The sequence below is a fragment of the Oryctolagus cuniculus genome, chromosome 8 (genome assembly GCF_051225735.1).
Source record: "Oryctolagus cuniculus isolate XC-2025 breed Fujian yellow rabbit chromosome 8, ASM5122573v1, whole genome shotgun sequence".
In the NCBI taxonomy this organism is placed as follows: Eukaryota; Metazoa; Chordata; class Mammalia; order Lagomorpha; family Leporidae; genus Oryctolagus; species Oryctolagus cuniculus.
The window spans coordinates 123690875-123704939 of NC_142874.1; the positions used below are offsets into that span (position 1 = coordinate 123690875).

At 42.5% G+C, this 14065-nt stretch overlaps 1 protein-coding gene across 12 annotated transcripts in view; it reads right to left on the reverse strand.

Moving 5' to 3' along the window:
• SLC4A4 (solute carrier family 4 member 4) overlaps window positions 1-14065 on the reverse strand; it is a 378301-nt gene that overhangs the window by 104193 nt on the left and 260043 nt on the right. For all 12 annotated transcript variants that reach the window (XM_089301672.1, XM_089301671.1, XM_089301675.1 and 9 more), the window contains 4 exon segments: window positions 9881-9968; window positions 5339-5493; window positions 4612-4725; window positions 1178-1352 (listed from right to left, as the gene is read on the reverse strand). In XM_089301672.1, coding sequence (XP_089157798.1) covers window positions 1178-1352; window positions 4612-4725; window positions 5339-5493; window positions 9881-9968 — 532 coding nt within the window.

The window sequence follows — 14065 nt, forward strand, 5'->3', positions numbered from 1 at the left end:
ACTGCTATGGGCTCCAGTTTCTATACCAGCTGCTCTACTTTTGATCCAGCTCCTTGCTGATGGCCTGAGAAAAGCAGAGGAAAAGGGCCCAATTGTTTGGGCCTCTACCACCCAGATGGAACTCCTGGCTCCTGGTTTCAGCCTGGCCCATCTCTGGACATTGTGGCCATCTGGGGAGATGGAAGACCACTCTCTTTCTTTCTGTCTTTTACTCTTTTTCAAAATAAATAAATAAATCATTAAAAAAGATCATTTGGATGAAAAATATTTTGAAATTCTTGCATACAAGTGGGTCTTCAAAAAGTCTATGAGGGCCAGCATTGTGGCACAACAGGTCAAGCCACCATTTGTGACACTAACATCCCATATCTGAATACCTGTTCAAATCCTGCCCACTCTGCTTCCAAACCAGCTTCCTGCTAATGTGCCTGGGAAGACAGAAGACGGCCCATTTATTGTGGTCCCTGCCACCTATGTAGGAGACCAGGATGAGGTTCCTGTCTCCTGACTTCAGCCTGGCCCAGCCTTGACAATGAGGTCATTTGGGGAATGAACTAGAGGATGGAAGATCTTTCTCTCTCCCTCTCCCTCTCTCTCTCTCTCTTCTGTGTGTGTGTGTGTGTGTGTATAGCTCTAACTTTCAAATAAATACACCTTTTTAAAAAATTGTGGAAAAATGTATATTATTAAAAATATACAGATTTCAAAATATTTTGCACCAAAATACTTATCTTTATAGTTCTATTTTGCATGAACTTTTTTAAGCATTCTCATATTTGCTCATGTGTAAGATTAAGCTAAGTACACACTGATGAAAAGAGTGTGGTCATCAAGTTTCACAGAACACAGCCTGTACATCCCAGGCAGTGGAAGATCTAAACCTTGTGCACTGCACAAAATTAAAGCAGCTGATATGCTTTTGCCCAAATAGAATTGTAGATCCTCATTTCCTTCCCTTCTTTTCCCCACTTGTGACTCAAGCCAGATTTCATCGAGCTATTTCTGTAATTACTAAAATGCTGGAATACAGCAGCAGGCCAGAAGCAAGCAAAATGCAGCATCCAGCAAAAGAAAGAAAATCACGCTGAGTAACTGAGAGGCCATCTGCTTCCAACTGAGCTGTAGGGGTGAGGAGGACAATCTGGGCTATTTGTGTCCTCCCCAAAACCATACCCACCTGCATGTTGTCAGTGGCATCCCCGAGCAAGCCTCCAAAAGTGATAGCGTTCGTTACAGTTGCCAGATAAATGAAGAGAATTGCTGAAAGGGACTGAATGTTTAAAGCATCATAAAAATCACTGGCAAAAAATGGCGCCTTCCTCTTTAGATCCTTAATGAGTCCACCACAGAACCTGGGCAGGGAAAGAGCAAACATGTGATGAAATATAACATAAATTACCACCAAATTAACAAGAGGTAACTCACTAAACCACCAAGAATTTGAATTTAACATGCTTGAGCCAATGACAACATAGTGCTGACCACTTAGGATGAAATCAGAGAAGTGCAGAGCAATGAAGTTTTTTTCTTCCTTTCTCTCTCTCTGCTACCAAATTAGCTGTCACATCTCCTGAAGACCAGGCATTTTGTCTTCAGATGAGAGTAAGCTATGTAGATAAAGATTTTCTTTGCTTAAAATAAAATCCGATTGTGTGAGCCAACGACATACATAAGGCCCTTTAAAATCTCACCATCGTGTCCTTTCCGCCCTCATTCATTCCCATAAAAGTATACAGAGCACCTGCAAGGCTGCTGGGGACACAAAGTGAACAAGCCCTGTCCTTGTGGAGCTTCCTTTTGAGAGGCCAGCAGCAAACAAGAAATGAGATCAGTACAGGAATTGCACACCACACTAACATTCAATCAGGGAGAAGGTCATGGAGAAGGGGGAATTTTTTTTTTTTTAGTTCAATAAGACACAGATTTTTATTATCATACATAAAAATGGAGAGAGTAGCAGACTTCAATTATTACTATAATTGTGTAATATAATTTTATATTTTCATGATAATTTTATATTTTCATTATAGCAATTTAAAATGCCGGATTCTGTCCCGGTTGCTCCTCTTCCAGTCCAACTCTCTGCTGTGGCCCGGGAGTGCAGTGGAGGATGGCCCAAGTGCTTGGGCCCTGTACCCGCATGGGAGACCAGGAGGAAGCACCTAGCTCCTGGCTTCAGATCGGTGCAGTGCACCGGCTGTAGCGGCCACTTGGGGGGTGAACCAATGGAAAAAGGAAGACTATTCTCTCAGTCTCTCTCTCTCACTGTCCACTCTGCCTGTCAAAAAAAAAAAAAAAAAATTGCCACCTGCAGTGCCTGCATCCCTGGCTGTCCCGCTTCTGATCCAGCTCCCTGCCAATGTGCCTGGAAAGTAGCAGGAGATGTCCCAAGTGCTTGGGCCCGAGAAGGGGGGATTTTAGGCAGGGTAGCTGGAACAGACCTCGAGAACTTGTCTTTGGGATGAGGATCAGAAGGAGTTAAGGAAGGTAATCATGTGTGGTAGAAGGGACAAGCAGAGCCTCAAGGTAAGTATTAGCAGATGCCTGAGTCACACATCGATCTCTCTACCCTCCCAACCAAACGTCCCATCTTAGCCTTCCCCATGCTGTACTTCTGCCTTCAGTACCCTACTTCCAATGCTCAGCATCTCTCTGCAGTCTTGGTTTCACTCATCATGAATATTTCCACTCCAGGTCAGCCCACTTCATCAATGCCTCTATCTGGGCACCTGTTGGACCACTGCCTGGCTTCAGTTTTCTGGGTATGCACAGAGTTGTGCGTGGCACTGAGAATGCTGTGGAAACTTGATACATTTTGGAAGATGAAATGTGGAAGAATGAAATTACAGCCTGATTAAATTTTTTAAAGTCCTAGAACTGATACCTGTAGAAAAGGAAAGCTATATTCCCAATGGAAATAGTTGGTTTAGGGTACAGTGCTTAATGTTTTTGGTCAACAGTAGACCATGCACGTGACTGTGGTCCACAGGACCAAAAACGGAGCTAAAAAATTCCTATTACCCCGTGACATCACAGTTGCTGCAGTGCACAGAGTAACACATTACTCTGTGATGATGCTGGTAAAAAATGCATAGTAATCAAATGTGTATAGTAGGTCACACTTGATAATGCTAATAAGTACTTATGGTACTGGCATATGGATTCACTGTATCATACTTCATTCACCTTTTTATTTAGGAGGAAAATTTTACTGAAAACAGCCTCGTGCATCTTATGTCTCAAGACTACATCAAGAAGCTGCATGGAACGAATGACTCACTCCATCCAGGTTTGCATAAGGGCACCCATTCCATGATGACCACACAACGATAGAACTGCCTAACAAAAGAGATTTCAGAATGTGTCCCACTGCTCAGTGAGAAGAGGGGGAGGACAGGTTTTATGCTCCCTATCCTTTAAGAATAAAGCAGAGGCAAATCCTTTCCTCTTAGTTTAGGAGAGAAACCCAAGTGTGTTATAAGAAGGGAGTAACTTCATTCGATTCAGATTAAAATGACATCTTCTTTGTGTGCAAAAATCCTGTAGTATGTTTTTAAAATCCATATCATCCTAAAATAAAAATCCCCCATAACATTTTACTTAAGACAAAGTAAAATAGAGAACTTAATATTCAAAAAGGAAGGATTATCATAAGAAGCAAAAAAGGCTAGGGGACCAGCCTTATGGCTTTGTGGGTAAAGCTGCTGCCTGCACCACAAGCATCTCATATGGGGTCCAGTTCGTCTCCTGGCTGCTCCTCTTCTGATCCAGCTCCCTGTTAATGGGCTGGGAGAAGCAGCGGAAGATGGCCCAAGTGTTTGGGCCCCTGCTACCCATGCAGGAGACCTGGCGGGGGTTCCTGGATCCTGGCCATTGTGGCCATCTGGAGAATGAACCTGCAGATGGCAGATCTCTTTCTCTGTCTCTCCTCTCTCCCTGTAACTCTTTCAAATAAATAAATAAATAGCTCGTTTTTTAAAAAAAAAGCTGAAGAATCTGGGAACCCTGATTTCTTAAGTGCAGGTTAAGGAGACAGAACACCTGTGACACAGTGGTCTCTGGAACCAGTAACTTACTTTGAGGTTAAAGAACAGAAAGAGATGGACTCCTGAAAGGCAAGAGGGAGAGGACCACACGTTGCTCGGTCTTCCTGCCACACACTCGGTCCACTCACCCTGGCCTCAGTGTCAGGCGTGCCACACATCAAGCTGCCCGTGTCACTGTCCCCTGTTCCACCCGCACTTCAGGCTTCTTCAATGCTTCCCGCAAATGCTGCTATTCTGTCTGCAAGGCCTTCTCTGGCCACCTTTCTAGAACGTTAATGCCACTCTGCCCTGGCAGAAGTCCCTGGTTGGGTTTATTTTTCCTCATAAAACCATCTCCATGTTTGCATATTGGCTTCCTGGCCGCCTCCCATCTCCAGAGAGTAAGACCCACAGGGGCGGGGCCTTCTGTGGCATTTGCTGCAGTATCCCCAGCGCCTGGGACTAACAGGTGTGCTGCATATAGTACTCAGCTACGCAAATGAACAAACCAGGCTGACAGAAAGATGGAGGGAGATTCAGCTCTGGGGAGAGCCTCATCAGGAACAGCCAAGGACCCTCCAGTTACCGTCCAGTTCGCTGCAGCTCCTCACAATCGGCGTGTCCTCCTCCTCCGTGTCCTCCGTCGTGGGGCGTGTCCCCATTCATCTGAACGTTCTCGCCACCTGAATACATATTCTTTCTAAGCAAGACAACAGAGTCCAACACGGTATTAGTTCACGTGACTCATTTGCTTCTCGGCTGTGCCATGCACTGACTAATGGAGAGAAGGAAGGGGAACCCTTTGGGAGAAAGCTGATTTCTTTCTGCTGTCCTAACAGACAGACAATTCTTAAAGTGTTAGCTTGAGAACCAAGACAAACGACTGGCTAAACAGAAACACTGAATGAATTGTTTATCATATAACAGGGAAACTGTTTCACCTGGGAAATAACAGATTTTCAGGAAGTGCTTTTGCCTCAACTATCTCACCCAATTCCTTAACCTCTAAAGTCTACAGATTTGAGTAAACTGGCCATTCTGCATGACAGGGCGCTCCCACAGGATCTCTGTGACACATTCCCATATAGTAATTGAGCTCTAACCTGTAATCACTGAAAAACAACACAACATATAGCGTTTATAGTGCCAAGGAAAGGTGAAACCAAAGCACATAGGTGATTCGTCTCATGTAATAGATTCTGTTCAATAGGAATCTGACAATATTAAGAGAGTAGCCTGGCTCTGCTTTCTTTTCCAAACCCAACCTCCTTTCCCAGGGTATCCCAGCAACTGAAAATCCCCAACCAGCTTACCTTTTGTCAGAGGATGGAAGACTTTTCGGAGGTTCTATCCTGATGGCCGGGTCCCACTCGCCAGGTGGAAGGACAATGACCTCATCCAGGAACTCATCAATGCCAGCAATCAAGTCATGCCTGTCTTTTGCTTTATAAGCAATGTCATGGAACACCTGAAGAGGGGGGAAAGAAGTGCTGATCCGCCAAGAGAATTTTCCGCACGCCTCACACCAAGCCGAGCCTGAACGACACGCTGCGGTATTGCTATAACCATGCTCTCACATTTCCTATTATTCAGATTATTCTAAAACATTTAGGTATTCAGATTATGATCTCACAAAATACAGGTAGAGGGATGAGAAAATGTCTGTGTTCTTTTTGGTGACCACCATCCCCCCAACCCCGTCAACTCTGTAAGACAACTTCGCCCTTCAGCTCCCGTGGGCATAGGCTCCTACAGATATGGTTGCCATGGAAGCCACGTGAAAATGGTTTGGAGAAATACAGTGAAGAGTCATTCTTTGAAGTAAAAACTACTGGGACAAACAATCACTGGTCATTCAAGAAGGAAAAGTTCAAGCTGAGTGTTAACATCAGGTTAAGACCCAAACAGTGCAGTTCTCTTAACATACAAATAAAATAACATAAGCTACTAAAAAAAGAAAAATCTGATCCTGGAAGCACGTAGAGCAAGGGGATTTAAATAAGTGCTCATCTGCCTATTTTTTAGGTAGGAAATGACTAAGCCATCAAAGGAAGCAAAAGTTTCATGTCTTTTTTATAGGACATCCAAAGAAGGGGCTTCCAGGACACAATCCCTTTTGTCAGTCATTCCATTCTTCTAACAAAGCTGATGTTGTAAAAGTTTTTTATACATAACCCAAGTCTTTCATACTTCCTCAGTCAAGTTCTTTCATTCACAGAAGGAAAGATGGTCACTGGGACTGGTGTCGTGGTGCAGTGGGTTAAGCCACCATCTGCAACACCAGCAGCCCATATAGGTACCAATTCAAGTCCTGGCTGTTCCACTTTCGATTCGGCTCCCTGCTAATGCACCTGGGAAAGCAGCAGAGGATGGCCCAAGTGCTTGGGCCCCTGCATCCATGTGGGAGACCTGGAAGAAGTTCCTGGCTCCTGGCTTTGGCCTGGCCCAGGGCCAGTCATTGCAGCCATTTGGGGAGTGAACCAGCAGATGGAAGATCTCTCTGTGTGTGTCTCTCCCTATCTCTCTGTGTACCCCTACCTTTCAAATAAATAAAATAAATGTTAAAAGAATATGGGGGCCGGTGCCGCGGCTCACTAGGCTAATCCTCCGCCTGCAGCCCCGGCACACGGGGTTCTAGTCCCAGTCGGGGCGCCGGATTCTGTCCTGGTTGCCCCTCTTCCAGGCCAGCTCTCTGCTGTGGCCAGGGAGTGCAGTGGAGGATGGCCCAAGTACTGGGGCCCTGCACCCCATGGGAGACCAGGATAAGTACCTGGCTCCTAACATCAGATCAACGCGGTGCGCCGGCCGCAGCGCGCCAGCCTTGGCGGCCATTGGAGGGTGAACCAAGGGCAAAGGAAGACCTTTCTCTCTGTCTCTCTCTCTCTCACTGTCCACTCTGCCTGTCAAAAAAAAAAAAAGAATATGGGGACCAGCACTGTGGCATAGTGGGTAAAGCTGCTGTCTGTAGTGCTGGCATCCCATATGGGTGCCAGTCTGAGTCCTGGCTGCTCCACTTCTGATCCAGCTCTCTGTTGTGGCCTGGGAAAGCAGTAGAAGATGGCCAGAGTCCTTGGGCCCCTGCACCCACTTGGGAGACCCAGAAGAATCTCCTGGCTCCTGGCTTCGAATCAGTGCAGCTCCAGCTGTTGCGGTCAATTGGGGAGTGAACAAGCAGATGGAAAACTTCTCTATCTCTGCCTCTCTTTCTCTCTGTGTGTAACTCTAACTTTCAAATAAATAAATAAATCTTAAAAAAAAAAAAAGAATATGGCCACTGTTCAACACTCTTTACTATCTGTAAAGACTGCTACTCTATCTCTCTCCAGGAAAATAATTTTTAAAAGCTACCCATCCAATAGCATTTCATGGTCTAGGGGTTGTGATCTTGAAGGAAAGGTGATACAAAGTGCCAGCACAACCCCTGCGGCAGACACAACCATCCTTCACCTTACTACCTCTTGCTACCTCCCACTAGAGAGGCTGCAAAGTCAGAAATTCATTTTCCCAGCCAGTCCTGAAGATAAAGATCGACAGTGCTAACTAATTCAATGTAAGAAAAAGGCTGTCTGAGACAGCTTTCAAACACCTGTTAAAAAAGACCGATACAGCTGATGTTATCCACCCCTTCTTCCTATTTTAAACACAGATAACTGGAGCTGACTTTAGGCAAAGTTGTTGTACAGTATTGACAGAAATATGTGTCATGGCAGAAAAAAAAAATGTCATGGCAAGACCATGAAGCAAGAGCTTTCGCTCTTGATTTATCACTAAGCAGTTAAGTCAACCCCAGCAAATGCCTACTTCCAAGTTTTCTATTCTAGGAGAAAAAAATGAACCCCACACTGTTTAAGCCACTTTATCACTGCTGTCTTAAGCCTTTCTAATTAATATATCTTAAAAGGAAGTATCAGGCCGGCGCCGAGGCTCACTTGGCTAATCCTCCACCTGTGGTGCCAGCACTCCAGGTTCTAGTCCCGGCTGGGGAGCCGGATTCTGTCCCAGTTGCTCCTCTCTGCTGTGTTGCTCTCTGCTGTGGCTGGGGAATGCAGTGGAGGATGGCCCAAGTGCTTGGGTCTTGCACCTGCATGGGAGACCAGGAGGAAGCACCTGGCTCCTGGCTTCTGATCGGCGCAGCGCACCGGCTGTAGTGGCCATTTTGGGGGTGAACCAACGGAAAAAGGAAGACCTTTCTCTCTCTCTCTCTCTCTCTCTCACTAACTCTACCTGTCCAAAAAAAAAAAAAGGAAGTATCTTTTAAAATTAAGAAAGAAGTATTTTTGACTATAATGTAAATTTAAAATGCTACCTTAAAAACTAAGAGAGATGGAGTATTATATTCTTAAAATTGTACCTATGAACTACATTGGATCTGTTCTTTTTGCATTAATAGCATATTACCATAAAAAAAAAGAAAAGAACCAACTGTGATGAGAGAAATAAATGTTCTCTCAAGGGGGGAAAACACCAGCAGAGCTTTGCATCATTGCTCTCAGTCCCAGAATAAAGGAACCACCTGAGTAATTGCCACATAGAACTTCCATCATGAAGGATACAAGTGCCCACATTCTCCACTTAACACGTACAAAACTGGAAAGTCAAGCAATGGAGCAAAAGCAAAACATTTGGGAAAACGGCAAACTGGAAAGACGCAGACGCAGAACGTAGGGACGCTATGTCCTATTTCTCCTACTCTGAGACTGGTTCAGAGTTTCATCACATCTAAAACACACCTAGCTGTGAGGACAGTAAGTGAGGCCATAACTCCAAATTTGAAGTACTTTGTGGTAATGGTTACTAATGCATTCCAGATGTGCAACTCCTTCCCACAAAACAAGGAAAGCAAGGTGAGCCTCGGCACAGTGACTGAGATACCACTTTGGGATCCACTTTCTGCATCAGAGTGCCTGGGATTGAGTCCCAGCTGTGCTTCTGAGTCCAGCTTCCTGCTAATGCATTCTGGGAGACAAAGGTTATGTCTCAACTACTTGGGTCCCTATCACCTGCATGAGAGATTTGAACTGGGTTCCAGGATCCTGGCTTCAGCCTAGCACAGCTCTGGCTATTGTGGACATTTGGGTAGTGAATCAGAGAATGAAAAAATCTCTTTCTTACCATCTCTCTGCCTTTCAAATAAATTAAAAAAAAACTTTAAAACCACATATTTCTGATAGCTAAGAAAAATGCATTATCTGTATTTTATGCATTTTACAGAACTCACTGTTTCTGAAATGGTATAGTTTATAGACATTTGAATTTCCAGAGTTAATGTTTTACACATTTTCAGAAATAAAGTTGAAGTTAGTACTAAAATGTTGAAACTTTCTAAAGAATAATTAACATACATCAATTATGATAATTATGAATATGTAATGATCACATCAAGGAAAACTGGGCTATCATCTCATACACTGACCAGTTCTACATATTGGGAACTGTCAAAACCCTTGTCACAGGCTTTCTGAAATATATAATTACATATATATATAATTAATTGCTGTCAAACCTGTGTTTGCTTTCAAATATTATACAGTATATGTAAATACTGACATATCACACTGTACCCATAAGTATGTATAATACTATGTCAATTAATTTTTGAAACATTTTAAAAGAATTAAAAATTAAAAAAAGAAAGGATAACGTGTTTTATTCCAACACAGAGTTTAGAACCCCAGAAAAAAATAAAATGCAGGCCTTACTTTTAAAACTGTACCACATGGGAGGTACCAGCACGTTATGCAGAAACCTGCTAATCACACTATGCCAATGCAATAAAGGGTGACAGCCAACTCACAGTGTGAAACCAACACAAGTAGGACAGTCACAGAACCCCCCCCCCCTTCCTGATTCCCTACCTCGTCAGACATCAAGGTAGCAATGGCTCTGCCAATCTCATGGTAAGACTTGGCTTTCCCCTTCGGACCTAAGAGGATGAATAAGAACCTAGTGGAAAAGAAAAGAAGAAACGCTATAAAACACAATTTGTCACACTCGATATATACAAAACTGAGAGACATGCATTTTCATTCATAAAAAGCTAGGAGCTGAATTAACCTTTAAAACATTACCTTTGAAATAAGTAATATTTGTGGTAAGAGGCAAGATGTTCTTTCACTCTATTGCAGAATACAAATCATTTTATCAGTGTATCTGACAGCAAACACTCCTTCACCAAGCACGAAAGGTTTACTTTATACACTTGATAAATCATTGGATCTTTCTGTTTCAAATTTTCTTTTCTCTCCATTTCTACTGACTTTCAGAATCTCCAAGGCAAATCCAACAAGCACAATAACTACAAAGACTTAGCCCATCTTTAGATTTCTCTTACTTTCCTTACCTACTTCTAGCAGTGACAAATGATCTTCCCAACACTTTTAGGAGATGTTTCTACTCAGAAGTGATTGGGAGTCAGCCAAAACCAAACCCTCTACAAGTAAGCCACATGCTGACAGCCACACTGAGGACAGAGAAATTAGAAATAAAGCATCACTCAGTGATCACTGAAATTCTTTGGTGGGTTTCTTCATTTCCTTTTCCATACTCGTTTTCTTACTAGAGCACAAAGCATGGCTCATTAGCAACCATCCTGAAACCTGCAGTAACTTACCCTCACTTAGGGTTACCTCTGATCATACTGACCACATGGGCAAACACTGGGGAAAAAGGAACCTGACAGGTAAGTCGTAAGAAAAAATACATAAAAAGTAACACTGGAGAAGTCTCCCCCCTTGATATTGATTATGTCTCCCCTAACATGCACAAATATGCACAGGGTTTCTTTTTTTAAAGCCTGCAAAGCATTTCACGTTGGCCACTTCATTCAAATTTCCATACACCCATTTGCAGTAAGGACAGGTCTACTATTTCCACTTAATGGAAAGGAAATTGAGGCTGAAGGATGTTAGTGTATGAGCCCAAGGGATGTGCTTAGTCAATGAAACAAAGCAGACTGATAAGCCTTTTCCCCCTTTTCTTTTCAGCACACATTTCTGCCTAGTATTATCTGCTTAACTGATTCAACAGAGAAAAACTGTGCAACTTCCATGAGTCACTCTACCAAAGAAGCTTGTGGGTAACTGAATGAGGCTAGATTTTATGGCACCAGGAATGGTTATCACTTCACTTAGCAAAATTTTATTGCTCACTTATTTACTTATATACTTCACTTTAAACAAAAAAAGGATTGACAGCAAGGGTTTTATGAAATGTTAGAGTCTGTTCCAAAAATGCCCTTGAATGCCAAGATTACTTTTTTCCCCTATAAAACTCAATCCGAAGGGGCTAAGGGGGCGGGGGGGTGGGGGGGTCAAGAACTTAAGAAGTACGTAAAAGTTTGGATACTCGGATTTTATACCAGAATAACCATAAAACCAGCCACTACTTATTTGCTTAGAAAGCAGCCCTGGCACAGAGCTGCACACTCTCTTTCAAAAGTTATCACAGTAGAGGAAATCGCAGAAGCAATCAACAGGCACAAAGTCTGCTCAGCTATGAAGGAAATCATTATCAGAACCGGATTTCAGTTTCTCCAACACTGAAGTCCAGCTGGGACCACAACATTCCCTCCTTGAAGCTGACCACTTCATATATAACTGTATACCACTATCTACAGTATTACAAAGTGCTCCTGTGTGCCAGTAAAGTTTGCTTTTCCAGAGACTGATCACTGATGTAAGTGTATCCCATGCAAAAATATTTAACCACCAGGCAAAACACAAACCCTGTTAAGAAACACGTTGGTCTCATTTCCTAATTCCATTTGCCCATCTAAGAAGGCCAGTCATCCAGCAAGATAGTAAGGGCACACTTTTAAGCAAAAAGGGGCAGAGGCCATGCCACCACAGAAACTACTTAATGCCTGCTTCCTTTCACTTAGTGTGTTTTTTAAATAATGGATTTCTTTGACCTGCCATTTGTTATTATTTTAATGTCTCTAAATATTAACTTTTTAGTAATGTACATTATCTAAAACCTTTCCAGAATCACTGAGAACCTCTTCCTGCCTCCCCCGAAGAACCTCCATCATGATTCCAGCTTACAAATACACATTACGGAAATGTATTTGTCAACTGACATCTAACTTCGTCATCAGATTGGCTGTAACAGCAAAAAGGCCAAAATACTGTCTTGTAGCTGAGAAAAACACTCTGTCACCAACAGTCCTCCAGTGAAAACTTTGGCAGATCATGGCTAACTGTTTGAAGCACAGAGAGAGTATTAGAGCCTCCAAGGTAAATACTGTGCAATGAGGGATACATTTTCTGTAAAAGGGTTATTCTTTGCTGTTTGCTCGATAGTACCAAAGGAAGAATCGAAGCAGTAGATCAAAGGTGTCTAACACATACACTACAGTAATAAACCCAGGTTATGAGAACAATACCACAGCCTAAATATGGAGATAGTATTCCTCTTTCCTAGTAAATGTAATTTCTCATGTTTTTAAAAATGATATTTTCCATAAATGGAATATCACCAAGTGCTGAACAGAAACAATATGGTCACACAGTAGTTAAAATTTTCACATCATCCCAGTCAGAGTTCAGTAAATCCATGTCCTTAAAATGACAGACAGAGGGATCTGAGTATCCACAAACAGTGGGAAGTATCACTTCAAGTCAACAATTTCCTCTGTAGGAACTTAGGTCCTAAGAAATGTCTAATCTGGACTGCATTTTTGAAACAGGGATGAGAAATCTGAGCAAACTAACAGAACAACCCCATATGTTGAAGCTCACTCTGCCTGAAATACATCCTCTCCCCCTTTAACCCCCAAAACGGAAAAAAAAAAAAAAAGTTGCAACTTTCAAGATTGAAGTGTATTCTGCCAAACTCAGTCTTTATAATATACGGAATACTCTTTTCATGATCCAAGCTGGTTTTTGTCAATGGACAGATGTTATTTTTAACCAGAAGCGTTTTGCTTTATTAACGAATTAGAGTAAACATCACATTTGTGTGGCTGGGAGGGCCTGGCCCATGTTGAAAGCTCAGGAAAAAAAAAAGTGAATTTATGTTACTGAGTTCTTTCTATGAGTTCATAACTAGAATAAGCCAGAGTTCGTGTTTTTAATAGTGCTACTTGTCTCAAGAGTCTTCAGGTGCTCATTTGCTACTTCGGTGAGCTTTTCCGTGTAACTCACTTTGCCCGAGGAGGATGCCTTGAGCATTCTCCACGAAGGGAAGTGCCAGAGGATCTGTGTCCGGAACCAATGGCCTGTACTCACATTCACAAAATAATTATAGGCAGAAACAGAGCCTAATATCACAGAAGGAGCCAGCCTTCCGAAACCACTCAATCTTCTTAGAAAGGCTGTGTACCCCCTCCTTCCTGATACATCACAGCTATTTCTAGAACAAACTCAGCATGGACCAATCCTTTAGTCCCTTCTCAAAACAGTGAATCAAATAGCCCATTATTCATATTTGGCAGCTTTGGAAAATGTGGCTAAACTGTAGCTTTCACAATAGACTCACAAGGACCACAGATTACCATAACTAACCACATTATATGCCATGAAGAGCAGCTAGCAATCAGCTTTGTGGACAGACAGAACTGAATTAGTAGGATCCCCATCACAATCCTTTTAACAGCTTTTTAAGATAGTTTTAACAAGTAAGTACAAGTGGCTTCTTCCAGGCAAGTCAATATGGATAATGTAAGAAATGTATTAACTTACAGTGACACCAGAAAGGTAAACATTCCAGCACTGTAGAGGGCTGCAGCTTAGAGAATAATCAATCATGTGCCTAAGATTGGCAAATCAAGATCAGAAAAGGACAGATGCTTCTACAGCCTTTATTAGTCCTCATGGGAGAACTCTAAGACACTCCTTTCAAGTTTTCTCCTTTGCTTGGGCTCTTCTGAAAATCTGACCTGAGTCAGAAGTCCACAGTTCTATTTCCAACATGCACAGTCAATATTTCCATTGCCTCCATCCCTCAACTGATAATATAATATTCAAATATATAATATAAATTTATATATATATATCTTACCATATCATCAAAATTCAAACAACTGTTTGTTTGCTTTCACA